The sequence below is a fragment of the Rhinoderma darwinii genome, assembly GCF_050947455.1.
Source record: "Rhinoderma darwinii isolate aRhiDar2 chromosome 5 unlocalized genomic scaffold, aRhiDar2.hap1 SUPER_5_unloc_53, whole genome shotgun sequence".
NCBI lineage: Eukaryota > Metazoa > Chordata > Amphibia > Anura > Rhinodermatidae > Rhinoderma > Rhinoderma darwinii.
In genome coordinates, this window is record NW_027461813.1 from 351,136 (window position 1) to 373,280 (window position 22,145).

The 22,145-nt window shown below is 54.7% G+C and overlaps 2 protein-coding genes across 3 annotated transcripts in view; one reads left to right on the top strand and one right to left on the bottom strand.

Annotated features, from left to right (window-relative positions):
• Positions 1-679: 679 nt before the first annotated feature.
• FBXL6 (F-box and leucine rich repeat protein 6) lies at positions 680-5,913 on the bottom strand. The gene is made up of 3 exons (XM_075847640.1): positions 5,707-5,913; positions 3,205-3,494; positions 680-842 (listed from the first exon to the last, which is right to left on the bottom strand). Exons 2-3 carry the CDS (start codon positions 3,492-3,494, stop codon positions 680-682), a joined length of 453 nt encoding a protein of 150 aa, XP_075703755.1. The 5' UTR covers positions 5,707-5,913.
• The window catches only part of SLC52A2 (solute carrier family 52 member 2), a 96,839-nt gene continuing 80,025 nt past the window's right edge, over positions 5,332-22,145 (top strand). Inside the window, exons 1-3 of one of the 2 annotated variants that reach the window (XM_075847642.1) lie at positions 5,332-5,843; positions 21,231-21,309; positions 21,957-22,078. The gene's annotated coding sequence lies outside the window, so the exon portion shown is untranslated. The remainder of the gene's footprint in view (positions 5,844-21,230; positions 21,310-21,956; positions 22,079-22,145) is intronic. The other variant, XM_075847641.1, reaches the window with a different exon arrangement.

Genomic DNA, 22,145 nt, shown 5'->3' on the forward strand with positions numbered 1-22,145 from the left:
TATACTGTATCAGGACCTCTGACACCTATAATAATATAAGAGGATAGCCCTATATACACATATATACCCCTATACTGTATCAGGATCTCTGACACCTATAATATAAGAGGATAGCCCTATATATCCATATAAACCCCTATACTGTATCAGGACCTCTGACACCTATAAGAGGATAGCCCTATATATCCATATATACCCCTATACTGTATCAGGACCTCTGACACCTATAATATAAGAGGATAGCCCTATATACACATATATACCCCTATACTGTATCAGGACCTCTGACACCTATAATATAAGAGGATAGCCCTATATATCCATATATACCCCTATACTGTATCAGGACCTCTGACACCTATAATATAAGAGGATAGCCCTATATATCCATATATACCCCTATACTGTATCAGGACCTCTGACACCTATAATATAAGAGGATAGCCCTATATATCCATATATACCCCTATACTGTATCAGGACCTCTGACATCTATAATATAAGAGGATAGCCCTATATACACAACATATATACCCCTATACTGTATCAGGACCTCTGACACCTATAATATAAGAGGATTGCCCTATATACACAACATATATACCCCTATACTGCATCAGGACCTCTGACACCTATAATATAAGAGGATTGCCCTATATATCCATATAAACCCCTACCCTTACCTCTTTTGTATGAGGGTCTCTATGGTGTCTTTCATCTTGTTCTGTAGTTTGGGCACAATCCTATGTCCTGGGCGGCTCCAGCAGTGGCTGACGGCCACGCGCTTCCACAGGTCTGGACTAGAGGCCACGTGATTCCATAGACGACACACCTGTGCCAGCCTGGTAATGACATACAGGTTACAGCCGGAGAGGCAGAATGGACTTTATTATGGTTTCAGGGGGCGACAACTTCCAGCAGAAAAACAGCAACCTGACCGCAGCATGTGAACACGGCCTGACCACAATTACCTGAAGCTGATCTAACGTGTTCACTAATACTGAGATTTGTAGTGGAACGAGTTGGAAAGCATCGTTCATGGCGACCGTCAGCGGATGAATATGTCTGTTCTGACGGAAATCTTCACCTCCATCAGACATAATGGCCACGACTGCACGGACAGGAGAGTGACAGAGTAAAATGTAACAATTTAGTTGTTGTTTGTGTGTGCGGCTGTGAGTGCAACTTATCTGTGGCCGCGATCACAGCGTCCGGGTGGTGGAGTCAATGAGAGGACGCCGAGGGGTGATCGGGGGCCCGTTATCTTCTTACTCCTAAGGCTGCATTCACACAACGTTTTCAGAACAATGAAGTTCTATGTGTGGATTCACATGGTCCTGCCCGTGAATATTGGCCATCAAAAAATAGGACAGGTCCTATTTTTGCCTGTTTTCATGGCCAGACGACCCCCATAGAAGTCAATGGATCCGTTTTTAGCGCCCATTTTTCAGGAATTAATCCTTGTAACGGTCGGTAAAAACTGATCCTGGCCGAGGCCTCCCCGCACACCCGGGGAAGCCCCTGACAATACTGACCATATATGTAAAGTGACATCAGGGGGCTCCCTCTAACCCCCTGTAGATAGCACCCCCTGCCTGTAGATAGATGGCGCCCCCCTGTAGGTAGCACCCCGCCTGTACCACTGTAGCTCCCTGTTGGAGCGGAATCCCCGGCAGCAAGACCCCGCTCCTGGAGAAGCCCCCGACATCACTATCCATATATGGACAGGGACGTCATGGGGTTACACAGGAGCGGAATCTCCGGCCAGAGGGATTCTGCTCCAACAGGGAACTACAGTGGCGCTATCCAAAGGGGGGGCGGGCACTATTTACAGGAGGGGGCAGGCACTAACTACAGGAGGGGCGGGCGCTATCTAAAGGGGGGCCGGGTGTTATCTACGGGGGGCGCTATCTACAGTGGGGCGGCGCTATCTAAAGGGGGGGCGGGCACTATCTACAGGAGGGGGCAGGCACTAACTACAGGGGGGGGCGCTATCTACAGGGGGGGGCGCTATCTACAGGGGGGGGCGCTATCTACAGGGGGGGGCGCTATCTACAGGGGGGCGGTGCTATCTACAGGGGGGCGGTGCTATCTACAGGGGGCGGGCGCTATCTAGAGGGGGCGGGCGCTATCTACAGGGGGCGGGCGCTATCTACAGGGGGAAGGGGCTCTATCTACAGGGGGGCAGGCACTATCTACAGGGGGCGGGCGCTATCTACAGGGGGCGGGCGCTATCTACAGGGGGAAGGGGCTCTATCTACAGGGGGCGGGCGCTATCTACAGGGGGAAGGGGCTCTATCTACAGGGGGCGGGCGCTATCTACAAGGGGGCAGGCACTATCTACAGGGGGCGGGCGCTATCTACAGGGGGCGGGCGCTATCTACAGGGGGAAGGGGCTCTATCTACAGGGGGCGGGCGCTATCTACAGGGGGAAGGGGCTCTATCTACAGGGGGCGGGCGCTATCTACATGAGCACTGTGGCAGTATATAGGATGTGTAGCACTATCTACACGGGGGTGGCATTATGTGGGCACTGGCACTTTGTATGTGGGAATTATGGCACTATGTGGGCCCCGGCCCTGTGTGGGCATTATCTGCACGGGCACTGCAGTGTTATCAGGGGGTTTGGTCAAACAAAACCTGACAAATGAAATTCATCCATGAAAAACAGGCGGACTGGAAATGGATGAAAATTTGGAGACTGAAGCAAAACGGCCGTGAGACACCGACCGATGATCCGCTTTTAATGGCCGTTTTTTTTCACTGACCTGTGACTGCAGCCGGAGACCCCCAAATGTGACATGAAAAATACCTCATTTTACCCGTCCCCTGTGGTCATCTGCAGCCATACAGGGACAGGTGGAGGATCACAGCTTCTCCTCCTCCCCCTCTCAGCCTGCCTGAATGTCCCCGCCCCCCCTCCCACACATGAAGCTCGTCACTGGCAGGGAAAGGGTTAAAGGGCCGGTGACCGGTCCGGTATTGACGCTTCGTGACAAGTTCTAATACACTTTGTATTTCACTTCCTCACCATTTTCAAGATGTCTGCTTGCTGTCAGTTAAAGGGAACATTATTGCTTATATCCAGAAGCTAAAAAACGGTGCAGACCTAATCCTTCTCACGGCTGAGGGTTTGCTACAATGTGTCTACCTGTTCAGCTGTGAGAAGGATGTGGAGAGGACACAGGTGTCTGGTAGATTTACCTGCACAGGGCGGGCACTGCCCCCTCACTATCTACTGCCAGCTGGAAGATGCTGTGGATGATCTCGGGGGGCATGACGCTGCCCCAGCCGCAGTCCTCGGTGATTGGGGGATGGTCGCTCTCCAGTCTGCGCACCCGCTTGACCACGGTGACGGTTTCCTCCAGTTCTCGGGGGATGAGGAGCAGCATGTCCTTGTCCGTGTGCTGGATGTAATAATCTTCTCCCTGCGGGCGCCGCGTTTTCTTGACTCGTTTTCCTGCGCGGCTTCCTCGAGAGCTGCGCGATGCCATCTGCGGAGAGGAGGCAAGAGGTGAGGACAAGGATGAGACCCCAACATTACATCCGGGACCAGCCCAGTGCTACAACACTGAGAAAGGAGCGGAATGGTGGGGGCTGGTGAGATTCTGATTATTCTTGGTCCCCCACCACAAACTAGTCCTCCTGGAGGAGGATGTTCTACAGCATTGTGAGACGCTTGTCTCTTCTCCTTCCAGTCTTGGGTTCGGGGGTATGAGGCAGCGCTGGATTCAGGTCCTCTGGGGGCCGGTCTTCCTGTAGTGGGCGGAGTCTTGTCTTATCCTTCGTCTTGGGTTCGGGGGTATGAAGCAACGCTGGATTCAGGTCCTCGGGGGCCGGTCTTCCTGTAGTGGGCGGAGTCTTGTCTTCCCCTTCCAGTCTTGAGTTCGGGGCAGCGCTGGATTCAGGTCCTTGGGGGCCGGTCTTCCTGTAGTGGGCGGAGTCTTGTCTTCTCCTTCCAGTCTTGGGTTCGGTGCAGTGCTGGATTCAGGTCCTCGGGGGCCGGTCTTCCTGTAGTGGGCGGAGTCTTGTCTTCTCCTTCCAGTCTTGGGTTTGGGGGTATGAGGCAGTGCTGGATTCAGGTCCTCGGGGGCCGGTCTTCCTGTAGTGGGCGGCGTCTTGTCTTCTTCCAGTCTTGGGATCGGGGGTATGAGGCAGTGCTGGATTCAGGTCCTCGGGGGCCGGTCTTCCTGTAGTGGGTGGAGTCTTGTCTTCTTCCAGTCTTGGGTTCGGGGGTATGAGGCAGTGCTGGATTCAGGTCCTCGGGGACCGGTCTTCCTGTAGTGGGCGGAGTCTTGTCTTCTTCCAGTCTTGGGATAGGGGGTATGAGGCAGCGCTGGATTCAGGTCCTCGGGGGCCGGTCTTCCTGTAGTGGGCGGAGTCTTGTCTTCTTCCAGTCTTGGGTTCGGGGGTATGGGGCAGCGCTGGATTCAGGTCCTCGGGGGCCGGTCTTCCTGTAGTGGGCGGAGTCTTGTCTTCTTCCAGTCTTGGGATCGGGGGTATGAGGCAGTGCTGGATTCAGGTCCTCGGGGGCCGGTCTTCCTGTAGTGGGCGGAGTCTTGTCTTCTTCCAGTCTTGGGATAGGGGGTATGGGGCAGCGCTGGATTCAGGTCCTCGGGGGCCGGTCTTCCTGTAGTGGGCGGAGTCTTGTCTCCTTCCAGTCTTGGGTTCGGGGCAGCGCTGGATTCAGGTCCTCGGGGGGGGCAGAACTTTGTTGGACACGCGGTGGTTGTAGGAGGGGCTTATCTGCCGTACACTGACGTGGGGCTCAGTTGTTACCTCCAGTCCAGTACAAGGGTCCGGGGGAGACGTCTTGGGGTCTCGTTCTGGACTGGAGACTCTTCTCCTCTTATCAGAGAACAATGAAAAGTTCTCAGACTTTTGTTTAAAATCTCTGCTTGCTGTCAGTGAATTGAACATTTTTATTTACACTTGAAAGGCTGAAGACCTATCCAGACCTAGTTGTGCTCTCATGGCTGAGGGTTTGTTACAGTTGTATCCAGCCTAGACGATGCTCAGTGAGCAGAAGCATGGACCTCTCTTGTCCTCCAGGCTGACAGTCCTGCACTGATACATTGTAACAAGCCTTCAGCTGTGTGAGAAGGGGTTAATAGACCGGTCCCCAGTGCTGATTTACAGGACAATGACGGCTGCGTCTTATAAGGATGGAGAAGACTTCCCAGAATCCTCTCTGATTACACCAAAGTGGGAGAACCCGGGGGAGGGGCGAGCTCGTCTTCACAGAACGATCCCCGAAATAGACACAATAGGGGTGGAGATTATGTCCAGCAGGTCCACTCCAAATACATTCTTGAGATATTACATCCTCTGTGCTGCTGTGAGCATCCTGACATCACCAGACAGGACATTACACCCTCTGTGCTGCTGTGAGGAACCTCAGATTAGCGGGCAGGACATGACATCCTCTGTGCTGCTGTGGGGACATTACACTTGGGTCACTTCATTTTCTGTAGGGGCCACACTCACCGCTTCCCGCGTTTCTCGTTGTGTGGGCGGAGTCACGGGGTCGCTACTCCCAGCTCATTAGACTGAGTCTGAATCCAAACAAATGGCATCCATCTTACTACACCCGGAAAAGCTGTTACAGAGCAGAGGGCTGAGGCTGGCGCCGCTGTCTGTGCAGGTTCGGGGCTTTTGACGTCATAACCCGCCGGTGACCCGAGAACCGGAAAGCGCGATAATTACCTCAGAGCTAAACGTCCGTCCTGACGAGAAGAAGAGCAAGTGTGAGGGGCGGAGCCAATCAGAGGGCGTACTGCTGGTCACATGATGCCGGAAACACGCGGAAACTGAAGAGAGAGTGACCGGCGGGAGAACGAGAGGTGAGAACACGTGACCGCAGCCTAATCTACAGAGAACACGTGACCGCAGCCTAATATACAGAGAACACGTGACCACAGCCTAATATACAGAGAACACGTGACCGCAGCCTAATATACAGAGAACACGTGACCGCAGCCTAATCTACAGAGAACACGTGACCGCAGCCTAATATACAGAGAACACGTGACCGCAGCCTAATATACAGAGAACACGTGACCGCAGCCTAATATACAGAGAACACGTGACCGCAGCCTAATCTACAGAGAACACGTGACCGCAGCCTAATATACAGAGAACACGTGACCGCAGCCTAATCTACAGAGAACACGTGACCGCAGCCTAATCTACAGAGAACACGTGACCGCAGCCTAATATACAGAGAACACGTGACCGCAGCCTAATATACAGAGAACACGTGACCGCAGCCTAATATACAGAGAACACGTGACCGCAGCCTAATATACAGAGAACACGTGACCGCAGCCTAATATACAGAGAACACGTGACCGCAGCCTAATATACAGAGAACACGTGACCGCAGCCTAATATACAGAGAACACGTGACCGCAGCCTAATATACAGAGAACACGTGACCGCAGCCTAATATACAGACAACACGTGACCGCAGCCTAATATACAGAGAACACGTGACCGCAGCCTAATATACAGAGAACACGTGACCGCAGCCTAATATACAGAGAACACGTGACCGCAGCCTAATCTACAGAGAACACGTGACCGCAGCCTAATATACAGAGAACACGTGACCGCAGCCTAATATACAGAGAACACGTGACCGCAGCCTAATATACAGAGAACACGTGACCGCAGCCTAATATACAGAGAACACGTGACCGCAGCCTAATATACAGACAACACGTGACCGCAGCCTAATATACAGAGAACACGTGACCGCAGCCTAATATACAGAGAACACGTGACCGCAGCCTAATATACAGAGAACACGTGACCGCAGCCTAATATACAGAGAACACGTGACCGCAGCCTAATATACAGAGAACACGTGACCGCAGCCTAATATACAGAGAACACGTGACCGCAGCCTAATATACAGAGAACACGTGACCGCAGCCTAATATACAGACAACACGTGACCGCAGCCTAATATACAGAGAACACGTGACCGCAGCCTAATATACAGAGAACACGTGACCGCAGCCTAATATACAGAGAACACGTGACCGCAGCCTAATATACAGAGAACACGTGACCGCAGCCTAATATACAGAGAACACGTGACCGCAGCCTAATATACAGACAACACGTGACCGCAGCCTAATATACAGAGAACACGTGACCGCAGCCTAATATACAGAGAACACGTGACCGCAGCCTAATATACAGAGAACACGTGACCGCAGCCTAATATACAGAGAACACGTGACCGCAGCCTAATATACAGAGAACACGTGACCGCAGCCTAATATACAGAGAACACGTGACCGCAGCCTAATATACAGAGAACACGTGACCGCAGCCTAATATACAGAGAACACGTGACCGCAGCCTAATATACAGAGGACACGTGATGGGGGTGACGGATAGATGGAAGATGTGGGGAGGACACGTGATGGGGGTGACGGATAGATGGAAGATGTGGGGAGGACACGTGATGGGGGTGACGGATAGTTGGAAGGTGTGAGGAGGACACGTGATGGGGGTGACGGATAGATGGAAGATGTGAGGAGGACACGTGATGGGGTGACGGATAGATGGAAGATGTGAGGAGGACACGTGATGGGGTGACGGATAGATGGAAGATGTGAGGAGGACACGTGATGGGGGTGACGGATAGATGGAAGATGTGGGGAGGACACGTGATGGGGGTGACGGATAGATGGAAGATGTGAGGAGGACACGTGATGGGGGTGACTGATAGATGGAAGATGTGAGGAGGACACGTGATGGGGGTGACGGATAGATGGAAGATGTGAGGAGGACACGTGATGGGGGTGACTGATAGATGGAAGATGTGAGGAGGACACGTGACGGGGGTGACGGATAGATGGAAGATGTGGGGAGGACACGTGATGGGGGTGACGGATAGATGGAAGATGTGAGGAGGACACGTGATGGGGGTGACTGATAGATGGAAGATGTGAGGAGGACACGTGATGGGGGTGACGGATAGATGGAAGATGTGAGGAGGACACGTGATGGGGGTGACGGATAGATGGAAGATGTGAGGAGGACACGTGATGGGGGTGACGGATAGATGGAAGATGTGAGGAGGACACGTGATGGGGGTGACGGATAGATGGAAGATGTGAGGAGGACACGTGATGGGGGTGACGGATAGATGGAAGATGTGGGGAGGACACGTGATGGGGGTGACGGATAGATGGAAGATGTGAGGAGGACACGTGATGGGGGTAACTGATAGATGGAAGATGTGGGGAGGACACGTGATGGGGGTGACGGATAGTTGGAAGATGTGAGGAGGACACGTGATGGGGGTGACTGATAGATGGAAGATGTGAGGAGGACACGTGATGGGGGTGACGGATAGATGGAAGATGTGAGGAGGACACGTGATGGGGGTGACGGATAGATGGAAGATGTGAGGAGGACACGTGATGGGGGTGACGGATAGATGGAAGATGTGGGGAGGACACGTGATGGGGGTGACGGATAGATGGAAGATGTGAGGAGGACACGTGATGGGGGTGACGGATAGATGGAAGATGTGAGGAGGACACGTGATGGGGGTGACTGATAGATGGAAGATGTGAGGTGGACACGTGATGGGGTGACGGATAGATGGAAGATGTGAGGAGGACACGTGATGGGGTGACGGATAGATGGAAGATGTGAGGAGGACACGTGATGGGGGTGACGGATAGATGGAAGATGTGAGGAGGACACGTGATGGGGGTGACGGATAGATGGAAGATGTGAGGAGGACACGTGATGGGGGTGACGGATAGATGGAAGATGTGAGGAGGACACGTGATGGGGGTGACGGATAGATGGAAGATGTGGGGAGGACACGTGATGGGGGTGACGGATAGATGGAAGATGTGGGGAGGACACGTGATGGGGGTGACTGATAGATGGAAGATGTGAGGAGGACACGTGATGGGGGTGACGGATAGATGGAAGATGTGAGGAGGACACGTGATGGGGGTGACGGATAGATGGAAGATGTGGGGAGGACACGTGATGGGGGTGACGGATAGTTGGAAGATGTGAGGAGGACACGTGATGGGGGTGACGGATAGATGGAAGATGTGAGGAGGACACGTGATGGGGGTGACGGATAGATGGAAGATGTGAGGAGGACACGTGATGGGGGTGACGGATAGATGGAAGATGTGAGGAGGACACGTGATGGGGGTGACGGATAGATGGAAGATGTGAGGAGGACACGTGATGGGGGTGACGGATAGAAGGAAGATGTGGGGAGGACACGTGATGGCGGTGACTGATAGATGGAAGATGTGGGGAGGACACGTGATGGGGGTGACGGATAGATGGAAGATGTGAGGAGGACACGTGATGGGGGTGACGGATAGATGGAAGATGTGGGGAGGACACGTGATGGGGGTGACGGATAGATGGAAGATGTGGGGAGGACACGTGATGGGGGTGACGGATAGATGGAAGATGTGGGGAGGACACGTGATGGGGGTGACGGATAGATGGAAGATGTGGGGAGGACACGTGATAGGGGTGACTGATAGATGGAAGATGTGAGGAGGACACGTGATGGGGGTGACGGATAGATGGAAGATGTGGGGAGGACACGTGATGGGGGTGACGGATAGATGGAAGATGTGAGGAGGACACGTGATGGGGGTGACGGATAGATGGAAGATGTGGGGAGGACACGTGATGGGGGTGACGGATAGATGGAAGATGTGGGGAGGACACGTGATAGGGGTGACTGATAGATGGAAGATGTGGGGAGGACACGTGATGGGGGTGACTGATAGATGGAAGATGTGGGGAGGACACGTGATAGGGGTGACTGATAGATGGAAGATGTGGGGAGGACACGTGATGGGGGTGACGGATAGATGGAAGATGTGGGGAGGACACGTGATGGGGGTGACGGATAGTTGGAAGATGTGAGGAGGACACGTGATGGGGGTGACGGATAGATGGAAGATGTGAGGAGGACACGTGATGGGGGTGACGGATAGATGGAAGATGTGAGGAGGACACGTGATGGGGGTGACGGATAGATGGAAGATGTGAGGAGGACACGTGATGGGGGTGACGGATAGATGGAAGATGTGAGGAGGACACGTGATGGGGGTGACGGATAAATGGAAGATGTGGGGAGGACACGTGATGGGGGTGACGGATAGATGGAAGATGTGGGGAGGACACGTGATGGGGGTGACGGATAGATGGAAGATGTGGGGAGGACACGTGATGGGGGTGACGGATAGATGGAAGATGTGGGGAGGACACGTGATGGGGGTGACGGATAGATGGAAGATGTGGGGAGGACACGTGATGGGGGTGACGGATAGATGGAAGATGTGGGGAGGACACGTGATAGGGGTGACTGATAGATGGAAGATGTGAGGAGGACACGTGATGGGGGTGACGTATAGATGGAAGATGTGGGGAGGACACGTGATGGGGGTGACGGATAGATGGAAGATGTGGGGAGGACACGTGATGGGGGTGACGGATAGTTGGAAGATGTGAGGAGGACACGTGATGGGGGTGACGGATAGATGGAAGATGTGAGGAGGACACGTGATGGGGGTGACGGATAGATGGAAGATGTGAGGAGGACACGTGATGGGGGTGACGGATAGATGGAAGATGTGAGGAGGACACGTGATGGGGGTGACGGATAGATGGAAGATGTGAGGAGGACACGTGATGGGGGTGACGGATAGATGGAAGATGTGGGGAGGACACGTGATGGGGGTGACGGATAGATGGAAGATGTGGGGAGGTCACGTGATGGGGGTGACGGATAGATGGAAGATGTGGGGAGGACACGTGATGGGGGTGACTGGAAGATGTGGGGAGGACACGTGATGGGGGTGACGGATAGATGGAAGATGTGAGGAGGACACGTGATGGGGGTGACGGATAGATGGAAGATGTGGGGAGGACACGTGATGGGGGTGACGGATAGATGGAAGATGTGAGGAGGACACGTGATGGGGGTGACGGATAGATGGAAGATGTGGGGAGGACACGTGATGGGGGTGACGGATAGATGGAAGATGTGGGGAGGACACGTGATGGGGGTGACGGATAGTTGGAAGATGTGAGGAGGACACGTGATGGGGGTGACGGATAGATGGAAGATGTGAGGAGGACACGTGATGGGGGTGACGGATAGATGGAAGATGTGAGGAGGACACGTGATGGGGGTGACGGATAGATGGAAGATGTGAGGAGGACACGTGATGGGGGTGACGGATAGATGGAAGATGTGAGGAGGACACGTGATGGGGGTGACGGATAGATGGAAGATGTGGGGAGGACACGTGATGGGGGTGACGGATAGATGGAAGATGTGGGGAGGTCACGTGATGGGGGTGACGGATAGATGGAAGATGTGGGGAGGACACGTGATGGGGGTGACTGGAAGATGTGGGGAGGACACGTGATGGGGGTGACGGATAGATGGAAGATGTGAGGAGGACACGTGATGGGGGTGACGGATAGATGGAAGATGTGGGGAGGACACGTGATGGGGGTGACGGATAGATGGAAGATGTGAGGAGGACACGTGATGGGGGTGACGGATAGATGGAAGATGTGGGGAGGACACGTGATGGGGGTGACGGATAGATGGAAGATGTGGGGAGGACACGTGATGGGGGTGACGGATAGATGGAAGATGTGGGGAGGACACGTGATGGGGGTGACGGATAGATGGAAGATGTGGGGAGGACACGTGATGGGGGTGACGGATAGATGGAAGATGTGAGGAGGACACGTGATGGGGGTGACGGATAGATGGAAGATGTGGGGAGTGACGGGGTCGGTGTGACGTCCGGTGACAGGGTGGGTGTGACATCCGGTGACGGGGTCGGTGTGAAGTCCGGTGTCGGTGTGACTTCCGGTGACGGGGTCGGTGTGACGTCCGGTGACGGGGTCGGTGTGACGTCCGGTGACGGGGTCGGTGTGACGTCCGGTGACGGGGTCGGTGTGACGTCCGGTGACGGGTCGGTGTGACGGGCAGACGGCTTGTCCCCCGCTGCTGTTGTGGGTATGACCCCTGACTGCGGGCTGTTCGGTGACAATATTTCTGGTGACGCCCGGGTCATGCAGGTTTTACAGTCGTTGCGGTCACGTCAGCTTGTTACTGCTTTTATAGACCCTTTATAGTGTTGTCACTCCCCTCATAAATCCACCGACATCCAGACATTTCTCCTCTGTTCTCTAGGAGAGGTCAACCTGACATATCATTCTGGTCACCCCGTCTTCTGTAACACCCGGGTGTCCTGGGCCCCTGCTCTCTTTGTGTTCACTGCCTGTGAGTCACTGTGATGTGGAGGTCTCTGCTCTCTCTCTGTCTTGTCCTGGAGGTCTCTGCGCTCTCTCTCTCTCTCTCTCTCTCTGTGCTGTCCTGGAGGTCTCTGCTCTCTCTCTGTCTTGTCCTGGAGGTCTCTGCGCTCTCTCTCTGTCTCTCTGTGCTGTCCTAGAGGTCTCTGCGCTCTCTCTCTCTGTCTCTCTGTGCTGTCCTAGAGGTCTCTGCGCTCTCTCTCTCTGCTCTCTCTCTGTGTAGTCCTGGAGGTCTCTACGCTCTCTCTCTCTGTCTCTCTGTGCTGTCCTAGAGGTCTCTGCTCTCTCTCTATGCTGTCCTGGAGGTCTCTGCTCTCTCTGTGCTGTCCTGGAGGTCTCTGCTTTCTCTCTGTGCTGTCCTGGAGGTCTCTACTCTCTCTCTGTGCTGTCCTGGAGGTCTCTGCTCTCTCTCTCTGTGCTGTCCTGGAGGTCTCTGCTCTCCCTCTGTGCTGTCCTGGAAGTCTCTGCACTCTATGCTGTCCTGGAGGTCTCTGCTCTCTCTCTCTCTGTGCTGTCCTGGAGGTCTCTGCTCTCTCTCTCTGTGCTGTCCAGGAGGTCTCTGCTCTCTCTCTCTGTGCTGTCCAGGAGGTCTCTGCTCTCTCTCTCTGTGCTGTCCTGGAGGTCTCTGCTCTCTCGCTATGCTGTCCTGGAGGTCTCTGCTCTCTCTCTGTGCTGTCCTGGAGGTCTCTGCTCTCTCTCTGTGCTGTCCTGGAGGTCTCTGCTCTCTCTCTCTGTGCTGTCCTGGAGGTCTCTGCTCTCTCTCTCTGTGCTGTCCTGGAGGTCTCTGCTCTCTCGCTGTGCTGTCCTGGAGGTCTCTGCTCTCTCTCTGTGCTCTCCTGGAGATCTCTGCTCTCTATGCTGTCCTGGAGGTCTCTGCTCTCTCTCTCTGTGCTGTCCTGGAGGTCTCTGCTCTCTCTCTGTGCTGTCCTGGAAGTCTCTGCTCTCTGCTGTCCTGGAGGTCTCTGCTCTCTCTCTGTGCTGTCCTGGTGGTCTCTGCTCTCTCTGCGCTGTCCTGGTGGTCTCTGCTCTCTCTGTGCTGTCCTGGAGGTCTCTACTCTCTCTCTGTGCTGTCCTGGAGGTCTCTGCTCTCTCTCTCTGTGCTGTCCTGGAGGTCTCTACTCTCTCTCTGTGCTGTCCTGGAGGTCTCTGCTCTCTCTCTCTGTGCTGTCCTGGAGGTCTCTGCTCTCTCTCTCTGTGCTGTCCTGGAGGTCTCTGCTCTCTCGCTGTGCTGTCCTGGAGGTCTCTGCTCTCTCTCTGTGCTCTCCTGGAGATCTCTGCTCTCTATGCTGTCCTGGAGGTCTCTGCTCTCTCTCTCTGTGCTGTCCTGGAGGTCTCTGCTCTCTCTCTGTGCTGTCCTGGAAGTCTCTGCTCTCTGCTGTCCTGGAGGTCTCTGCTCTCTCTCTGTGCTGTCCTGGTGGTCTCTGCTCTCTCTGCGCTGTCCTGGTGGTCTCTGCTCTCTCTGTGCTGTCCTGGAGGTCTCTGCTCTCTCTCTTTGTGCTGTCCCTGAGGTCTCTGCGCTCTCTCTCTCTCTCTGTACTGTCCTGGAGGTCTTCTCTCTCTCTCTGTGCTGTCCTGGAGGTCTTCTCTCTCTCTCTGTGCTGTCCTGGAGGTCTTTGCTCTCTCTCTATGCTGTCCTGGAGGTCTCTGCTCTCTCTCTCTCTCTATGCTGTCCTGGAGGTCTCTGCTCTCTCTGTGCTGTCCTGGAAGTCTCTGCTCTCTATGCTGTCCTGGAGGTCTCTGCTCTCTCTCTGTGCTGTCCTGGAGGTCTCTGCTCTCTCTGTGCTGTCCTGGAGGTCTCTGCTCTCTCTGTGCTGTCCTGGAGGTCTCTGCTCTCTCTGTGCTGTCCTGGAGGTCTCTGCTCTCTCTGTGCTGTCCTGGAGGTCTCTGCTCTCTCTCTGTGCTGTCCTGGAAGTCTCTGCTCTCTGCTGTCCTGGAGGTCTCTGCTCTCTCTCTGTGCTGTCCTGGTGGTCTCTGCTCTCTATGCTGTCCTGGAGGTCTTTGCTCTCTCTCTGTTCTGTCCTGGAGGTCTCTGCTCTCTCTGCGCTGTCCTGGTGGTCTCTGCTCTCTCTGTGCTGTCCTGGAGGTCTCTGCTCTCTCTCTTTGTGCTGTCCCTGAGGTCTCTGCGCTCTCTCTCTCTCTCTCTGTACTGTCCTGGAGGTCTTCTCTCTCTCTCTCTCTCTCTCTATGCTGTCCTGGAGGTCTCTGCTCTCTCTCTATGCTGTCCTGGAGGTCTCTGCTCTCTCTCTATGCTGTCCTGGAGGTCTCTGCTCTCTCTCTCTATGCTGTCCTGGAGGTCTCTGCTCTCTCTGTGCTGTCCTGGAAGTCTCTGCTCTCTATGCTGTCCTGGAGGTCTCTGCTCTCTCTCTCTGTGCTGTCCTGGAGGTCTCTGCTCTCTCTCTCTGTGCTGTCCTGGAGGTCTCTGCTCTCTCGCTGTGCTGTCCTGGAGGTCTCTGCTCTCTCTCTGTGCTCTCCTGGAGATCTCTGCTCTCTATGCTGTCCTGGAGGTCTCTGCTCTCTCTCTCTGTGCTGTCCTGGAGGTCTCTGCTCTCTCTCTGTGCTGTCCTGGAAGTCTCTGCTCTCTGCTGTCCTGGAGGTCTCTGCTCTCTCTCTGTGCTGTCCTGGTGGTCTCTGCTCTCTCTGCGCTGTCCTGGTGGTCTCTGCTCTCTCTGTGCTGTCCTGGAGGTCTCTGCTCTCTCTCTTTGTGCTGTCCCTGAGGTCTCTGCGCTCTCTCTCTCTCTCTGTACTGTCCTGGAGGTCTTCTCTCTCTCTCTGTGCTGTCCTGGAGGTCTTCTCTCTCTCTCTGTGCTGTCCTGGAGGTCTTTGCTCTCTCTCTATGCTGTCCTGGAGGTCTCTGCTCTCTCTCTCTATGCTGTCCTGGAGGTCTCTGCTCTCTCTGTGCTGTCCTGGAAGTCTCTGCTCTCTATGCTGTCCTGGAGGTCTCTGCTCTCTCTCTGTGCTGTCCTGGAGGTCTCTGCTCTCTCTGTGCTGTCCTGGAGGTCTCTGCTCTCTCTGTGCTGTCCTGCAGGTCTCTGCTCTCTCTGTGCTGTCCTGGAGGTCTCTGCTCTCTCTGTGCTGTCCTGGAGGTCTCTGCTCTCTCTCTGTGCTGTCCTGGAAGTCTCTGCTCTCTGCTGTCCTGGAGGTCTCTGCTCTCTCTCTGTGCTGTCCTGGTGGTCTCTGCTCTCTCTCTGTTCTGTCCTGGAGGTCTCTGCTCTCTCTGCGCTGTCCTGGTGGTCTCTGCTCTCTCTGTGCTGTCCTGGAGGTCTCTGCTCTCTCTCTTTGTGCTGTCCCTGAGGTCTCTGCGCTCTCTCTCTCTCTCTGTACTGTCCTGGAGGTCTTCTCTCTCTCTCTCTCTCTCTATGCTGTCCTGGAGGTCTCTGCTCTCTCTCTATGCTGTCCTGGAGGTCTCTGCTCTCTCTCTATGCTGTCCTGGAGGTCTCTGCTCTCTCTCTCTGTGCTGTCCTGGAGGTCTCTGCTCTCTCGCTATGCTGTCCTGGAGGTCTCTGCTCTCTCTCTGTGCTGTCCTGGAGGTCTCTACTCTCTCTCTGTGCTGTCCTGGAGGTCTCTGCTCTCTCTCTCTGTGCTGTCCTGGAGGTCTCTGCTCTCTCTCTCTGTGCTGTCCTGGAGGTCTCTGCTCTCTCGCTGTGCTGTCCTGGAGGTCTCTGCTCTCTCTCTGTGCTCTCCTGGAGATCTCTGCTCTCTATGCTGTCCTGGAGGTCTCTGCTCTCTCTCTCTGTGCTGTCCTGGAGGTCTCTGCTCTCTCTCTGTGCTGTCCTGGAAGTCTCTGCTCTCTGCTGTCCTGGAGGTCTCTGCTCTCTCTCTGTGCTGTCCTGGTGGTCTCTGCTCTCTCTGTGCTGTCCTGGAGGTCTCTGCTCTCTCTCTTTGTGCTGTCCCTGAGGTCTCTGCGCTCTCTCTCTCTCTCTGTACTGTCCTGGAGGTCTTCTCTCTCTCTCTGTGCTGTCCTGGAGGTCTTCTCTCTCTCTCTGTGCTGTCCTGGAGGTCTTTGCTCTCTCTCTATGCTGTCCTGGAGGTCTCTGCTCTCTCTCTCTATGCTGTCCTGGAGGTCTCTGCTCTCTCTGTGCTGTCCTGGAAGTCTCTGCTCTCTATGCTGTCCTGGAGGTCTCTGCTCTCTCTCTGTGCTGTCCTGGAGGTCTCTGCTCTCTCTGTGCTGTCCTGGAGGTCTCTGCTCTCTCTGTGCTGTCCTGGAGGTCTCTGCTCTCTCTGTGCTGTCCTGGAGGTCTCTGCTCTCTCTGTGCTGTCCTGGAGGTCTCTGCTCTCTCTCTGTGCTGTCCTGGAAGTCTCTGCTCTCTGCTGTCCTGGAGGTCTCTGCTCTCTCTCTGTGCTGTCCTGGTGGTCTCTGCTCTCTATGCTGTCCTGGAGGTCTTTGCTCTCTCTCTGTTCTGTCCTGGAGGTCTCTGCTCTCTCTGCGCTGTCCTGGTGGTCTCTGCTCTCTCTGTGCTGTCCTGGAGGTCTCTGCTCTCTCTCTTTGTGCTGTCCCTGAGGTCTCTGCGCTCTCTCTCTCTCTCTCTGTACTGTCCTGGAGGTCTTCTCTCTCTCTCTCTCTCTCTCTATGCTGTCCTGGAGGTCTCTGCTCTCTCTCTATGCTGTCCTGGAGGTCTCTGCTCTCTCTCTATGCTGTCCTGGAGGTCTCTGCTCTCTCTCTCTATGCTGTCCTGGAGGTCTCTGCTCTCTCTGTGCTGTCCTGGAAGTCTCTGCTCTCTATGCTGTCCTGGAGGTCTCTGCTCTCTCTCTGTGCTGTCCTGGAGGTCTCTGCTCTCTCTGTGCTGTCCTGGAGGTCTCTGCTCTCTCTGTGCTGTCCTGGAGGTCTCTGCTCTCTCTGTGCTGTCCTGGAGGTCTCTGCTCTCTCTCTCTGTGCTGTCCTGGAGGTCTCTGCTCTCTCTCTCTGTGCTCTCCTGGAAGTCTCTGCTCTCTATTCTGTCCTGGAGGTCTCTGCTCTCTCTCTGTGCTGTCCTGGAGGTCTCTGCTCTCTCTCTCTGTGCTGTCCTGGAGGTCTTCTCTTTCTCTGTGCTGTCATGGAGGTCCCTGCTCTCTCTCTGTGCTGTCCTGGTGGACTCTGCTCTCTCTCTGTGCTGTCCTGGTGGTCTCTGCTCTCTGTGCTGTCCTGGAGGTCTCTGCTCTCTCTCTGTGCTGTCCTGGAGATCTCTGCTCTCTCTCTCTGTGCTGTCCTGGAGGTCTCTGCGCTCTCTCTCTCTCTCTCTCTATGCTGTCCTGGAGGTCTCTGCTCTCTCTCTCTGTGCTGTCCTGGAGGTCTCTGCTCTCTCTCTGTGCTGTCCTGGAGGTCTCTGCTCTCCCTCTGTGCTGTCCTGGAAGTCTCTGCTCTCTCTCTCTCTCTCTCTCTCTATGCTGTCCTGGAGGTCTCTGCTCTCTCTCTCTGTGCTGTCCTGGAGGTCTCTGCTCTCTCTCTGTGCTGTCCTGGAGGTCTCTGCTCTCTCTCTATGCTGTCCTGGAGGTCTCTGCTCTCTCTCTGTGCTGTCCTGGAGGTCTCTGCTCTCTCTCTCTCTGTGCTGTCCTGGAGGTCTCTGCTCTCTCTCTCTGTGCTGTCCAGGAGGTCTCTGCTCTCTCTCTCTGTGCTGTCCAGGAGGTCTCTGCTCTCTCTCTCTGTGCTGTCCTGGAGGTCTCTGCTCTCTCGCTGTGCTGTCCTGGAGGTCTCTGCTCTCTCTCTGTGCTCTCCTGGAGATCTCTGCTCTCTATGCTGTCCTGGAGGTCTCTGCTCTCTCTCTCTGTGCTGTCCTGGAGGTCTCTGCTCTCTCTCTGTGCTGTCCTGGAAGTCTCTGCTCTCTCTCTATGCTGTCCTGGAGGTCTCTGCTCTCTCTCTGTGCTGTCCTGGAGGTCTCTGCTCTCTCTCTCTCTGTGCTGTCCTGGAGGTCTCTGCTCTCTCTCTCTGTGCTGTCCAGGAGGTCTCTGCTCTCTCTCTCTGTGCTGTCCAGGAGGTCTCTGCTCTCTCTCTCTGTGCTGTCCTGGAGGTCTCTGCTCTCTCGCTGTGCTGTCCTGGAGGTCTCTGCTCTCTCTCTGTGCTCTCCTGGAGATCTCTGCTCTCTATGCTGTCCTGGAGGTCTCTGCTCTCTCTCTCTGTGCTGTCCTGGTGGTCTCTGCTCTCTATGCTGTCCTGGAGGTCTTTGCTCTCTCTCTGTTCTGTCCTGGAGGTCTCTGCTCTCTCTGTGTTGTCCTGGTGGTCTCTGCTCTCTCTGTGCTGTCCTGGAGGTCTCTGCTCTCTCTCTTTGTGCTGTCCCTGAGGTCTCTGCGCTCTCTCTCTCTCTCTGTACTGTCCTGGAGGTCTTCTCTCTCTCTCTATGCTGTCCTGGAGGTCTTTGCTCTCTCTCTATGCTGTCCTGGAGGTCTCTGCTCTCTCTCTATGCTGTCCTGGAGGTCTCTGCTCTCTCTCTCTATGCTGTCCTGGAGGTCTCTGCTCTCTCTGTGCTGTCCTGGAAGTCTCTGCTCTCTATGCTGTCCTGGAGGTCTCTGCTCTCTCTCTGTGCTGTCCTGGAGGTCTCTGCTCTCTCTGTGCTGTCCTGGAGGTCTCTGCTCTCTCTGTGCTGTCCTGGAGGTCTCTGCTCTCTCTCTCTGTGCTGTCCTGGAGGTCTCTGCTCTCTCTCTCTGTGCTCTCCTGGAAGTCTCTGCTCTCTATTCTGTCCTGGAGGTCTCTGCTCTCTCTCTGTGCTGTCCTGGAGGTCTCTGCTCTCTCTCTGTGCTGTCCTGGAGGTCTTCTCTTTCTCTGTGCTGTCATGGAGGTCTCTGCTCTCTCTCTGTGCTGTCCTGGTGGACTCTGCTCTCTCTCTGTGCTGTCCTGGAGGTCTCTGCTCTCTCTCTCTGTGCTGTCCTGGAGGTCTCTGCTCTCTCTCTGTGCTGTCCTGGAGGTCTCTGCTCTCTCTCTGTGCTGTCCTGGAGGTCTCTGCGCTCTCTCTCTCTCTCTCTATTCTGTCCTGGAGGTCTCTGCTCTCTCTCTCTGTGCTGTCCTGGAGGTCTCTGCTCTCTCTGTGCTGTCCTGGAAGTCTCTGCTCTCTCTCTATGCTGTCCTGGAGGTCTCTGCTCTCTCTGTGCTGTCCTGGAGGTCTCTGCTCTCTCTCTGTGCTGTCCTGGATGTCTCTGCTCTCTCTGTGCTGTCCTGGAGGTCTCTCCTCTCTCTGTGCTGTCCTGGAGGTCTCTGCTCTCTCTCTGTGCTATCCTGGAGGTCTCTGCTCTCTCTCTGTGTTGTCCTGGAGGTCTCTGCTCTCTCTCTCTGTGCTGTCCTGGAGGTCTCTGCTCTCTCTCTGTGCTGTCCTGGAGGTCTCTGCTCTCTCTCTGTGCTGTCCTGGAGGTCTCTGCTCTCTCTCTGTGCTGTCCTGGAGGTCTCTGCTCTCTCTCTCTCTCTCTCTCTCTATGCTGTCCTGGAGGTCTCTGCTCTCTCTCTCTTTCTATGCTGTCCTGGAGTTCTCTGCTCTCTCTCTCTCTGTGCTGTCCTGGAGGTCTCTGCTCTCTCTTTGCTGTCCTGGAAGTCTCTGCTCTCTATGCTATCCTGGAGGTCTCTGCTCTCTCTCTGTGCTGTCCTGGAGGTCTCCTCTCTCTCTCTGTGCTGTCCTTGATGTCTCTGCTCTCTCTGTGCTGTCCTGGAGGTCTCTGCTCTCTTTCTGTGCTGTCCTGGAGGTCTCTGCTCCCTCTCTGTGCTGTCCTGGAGGTCTCTGCTCTCTCTCTGTGCTGTCCTGGAGGTCTCTGCTCTCTCTCTGTGCTGTCCTGGAGGTTTCTGCTCTCTCTCTGTGCTGTCCTGGAGGTCTCTGCTCTCTCTCTCTGTGCTGTCCTGGAGGTCTCTGCTCTCTCTCTGTGCTGTCCTGGAGGTCTCTGCTCTCTCTCTGTGCTGTCCTGGAGGTCTCTGCTCTCTCTCTGTGCTGTCCTGGAGGTCTCTGCTCTCTCTCTGTGCTGTCCTGGAGGTCTCTGCGCTCTCTCTCTCTCTCTATTCTGTCCTGGAGGTCTCTGCTCTCTCTCTCTGTGCTGTCCTGGAGGTCTCTGCTCTCTCTGTGCTGTCCTGGAAGTCTCTGCTCTCTCTCTGTGCTGTCCTGGAGGTCTCTGCTCTCTCTCTGTGCTGTCCTGGAGGTCTCTGCTCTCCCTCTCTCTATGCTGTCCTGGATGTCTCTGCTCTCTCTCTCCCTCTCTCTCTCTATGCTGTCCTGGAGGTCTCTGCTCTCTCTGTGCTGTCCTGGAAGTCTCTGCTCTCTATTCTGTCCTGGAGGTCTCTGCTCTCTCTCTGTGCTGTCCTGGAGGTCTCTGCTCTCTCTCTGTGCTGTCCTGAAGGTCTCTGCTCTCTCTCTGTGCTGTCCTGGAGGTCTCTGCTCTCCCTCTCTCTATGCTGTCCTGGATGTCTCTGCTCTCTCTCTCTCTCTCTATATGCTGTCCTGGAGGTCTCTGCTCTCTTTCTGTGCTGTCCTGGAGGTCTCTGCTCTCTCTGTGCTGTCCTGGAAGTCTCTGCTCTCTATTCTGTCCTGGAGGTCTCTGCTCTCTCTCTCTGTGCTGTCCTGGAGGTCTCTGCTCTCTCTGTGCTGTCCTGGAGGTCTGTGCTGTCCTGGAGGTCTCTGCTCTCTCTGTGCTGTCCTGGAGGTCTCTGCTCTCTCTGTGCTGTCCTGGAGGTCTCTGCTCTCTCTCTGTGCTGTCCTGGAGGTCTCTGCTCTCTCTCTATGCTGTCCTGGAGGTCTCTGCTCTCTCTCTCTGTGCTGTCCTGGAGGTCTCTGCTCTCTCTCTCTATGCTGTCCTGGAGGTCTCTGCTCTCTCTCTGTGCTGTCCTGGAGGTCACCTCTTCTCTTACTTTGTTCAGGCATTGCAGGGTTAATGCGTCTCATTTGCATAATGACTTTATGAGTGTATTCAGGTGTGAACTTTGTGTTATTTTTCTGCAGATTTCACCAAGGACGGAGACAATGATGAGAGTAGTGAGCAGCATCCCCGCAGAGCAGTCTCTCCTGCAGCAGTGAGGAGGTGAGTGTCGCCCTGTAGTGGGAGGAGCCATCCCTGTACCTCACAATCCTTCCTCCTGTGTCGCCCTGTAGTGGGAGGAGCCATCCCTATACCTCACAATCCTTCCTCCTGTGTCACTCTGTAGTGGGAGGAGCCATCCCTGTACCTCACAAGCCTTACTCCTTTGTCGCCCTGTAGTGGGAGGAGCCATCCCTGTACCTCACAATCCTTCCTCCTGTGTCGCCCTGTAGTGGGAGGAGCCATCCCTATACCTCACAATCTTTACTCCTGTGTCACCCTGTAGTGGGAGGAGCCATCCCTGTACCTCACAATCCTTCCTCCTGTGTCGCCCTGTAGTGGAAGGAGCCATCCCTGTACCTCACAATCCTTCCTCCTGTGTCACCCTGTAGTGGGAGGAGCCATCCCTGTACCTCACAATCCTTCCTCCTTTGTCGCCCTGTAGTGGGAGGAGCCATCCTTGTACCTCACAATTCTTCCTCCTGTGTCGCCCTGTAGTGGGAGGAGTCATCCCTGTACCTTACAATTTTTCCTCCTGTTTCACCCTGTAGTGGGAGGAGTCATCACGGTGACCCTCAGTGTGCTGCTCCTCCTATTACCAGTCATTGGGGAATCGCTTGTATAACAATTCCTTACTTTTCTGTCCATAGAAAAAAATTCAAAGATTCAGAATAGAAAGAGGCTGGTCGGCCTCCTCTCCCCAAGCTGGAGATTTTCTGGGGTCTTCACCTGACTTCAGTCTGCAACTCCCCCTCATATTGTACGGCAGCAGGTGATGGTTTTATGAATGCGGGGTGCTGTAGAAGTGGCTGTAATTATATTTGGTTTTCAGTTTGGAC

What these genes read in the sequence shown, in the direction of transcription:
- FBXL6 (XM_075847640.1), bottom strand. Translation starts at nt 3,494, where the DNA reads ATGGCATCGCGCAGCTCTCGAGGAAGCCGCGCAGGAAAACGAGTCAAG. An exon ending in GCAGTGCCCGCCCTGTGCAG is followed by an intron (nt 843 to 3,204) that starts GTAAATCTACCA and finishes TGTCATTACCAG; the next exon opens with GCTGGCACAGGTGTGTCGTC.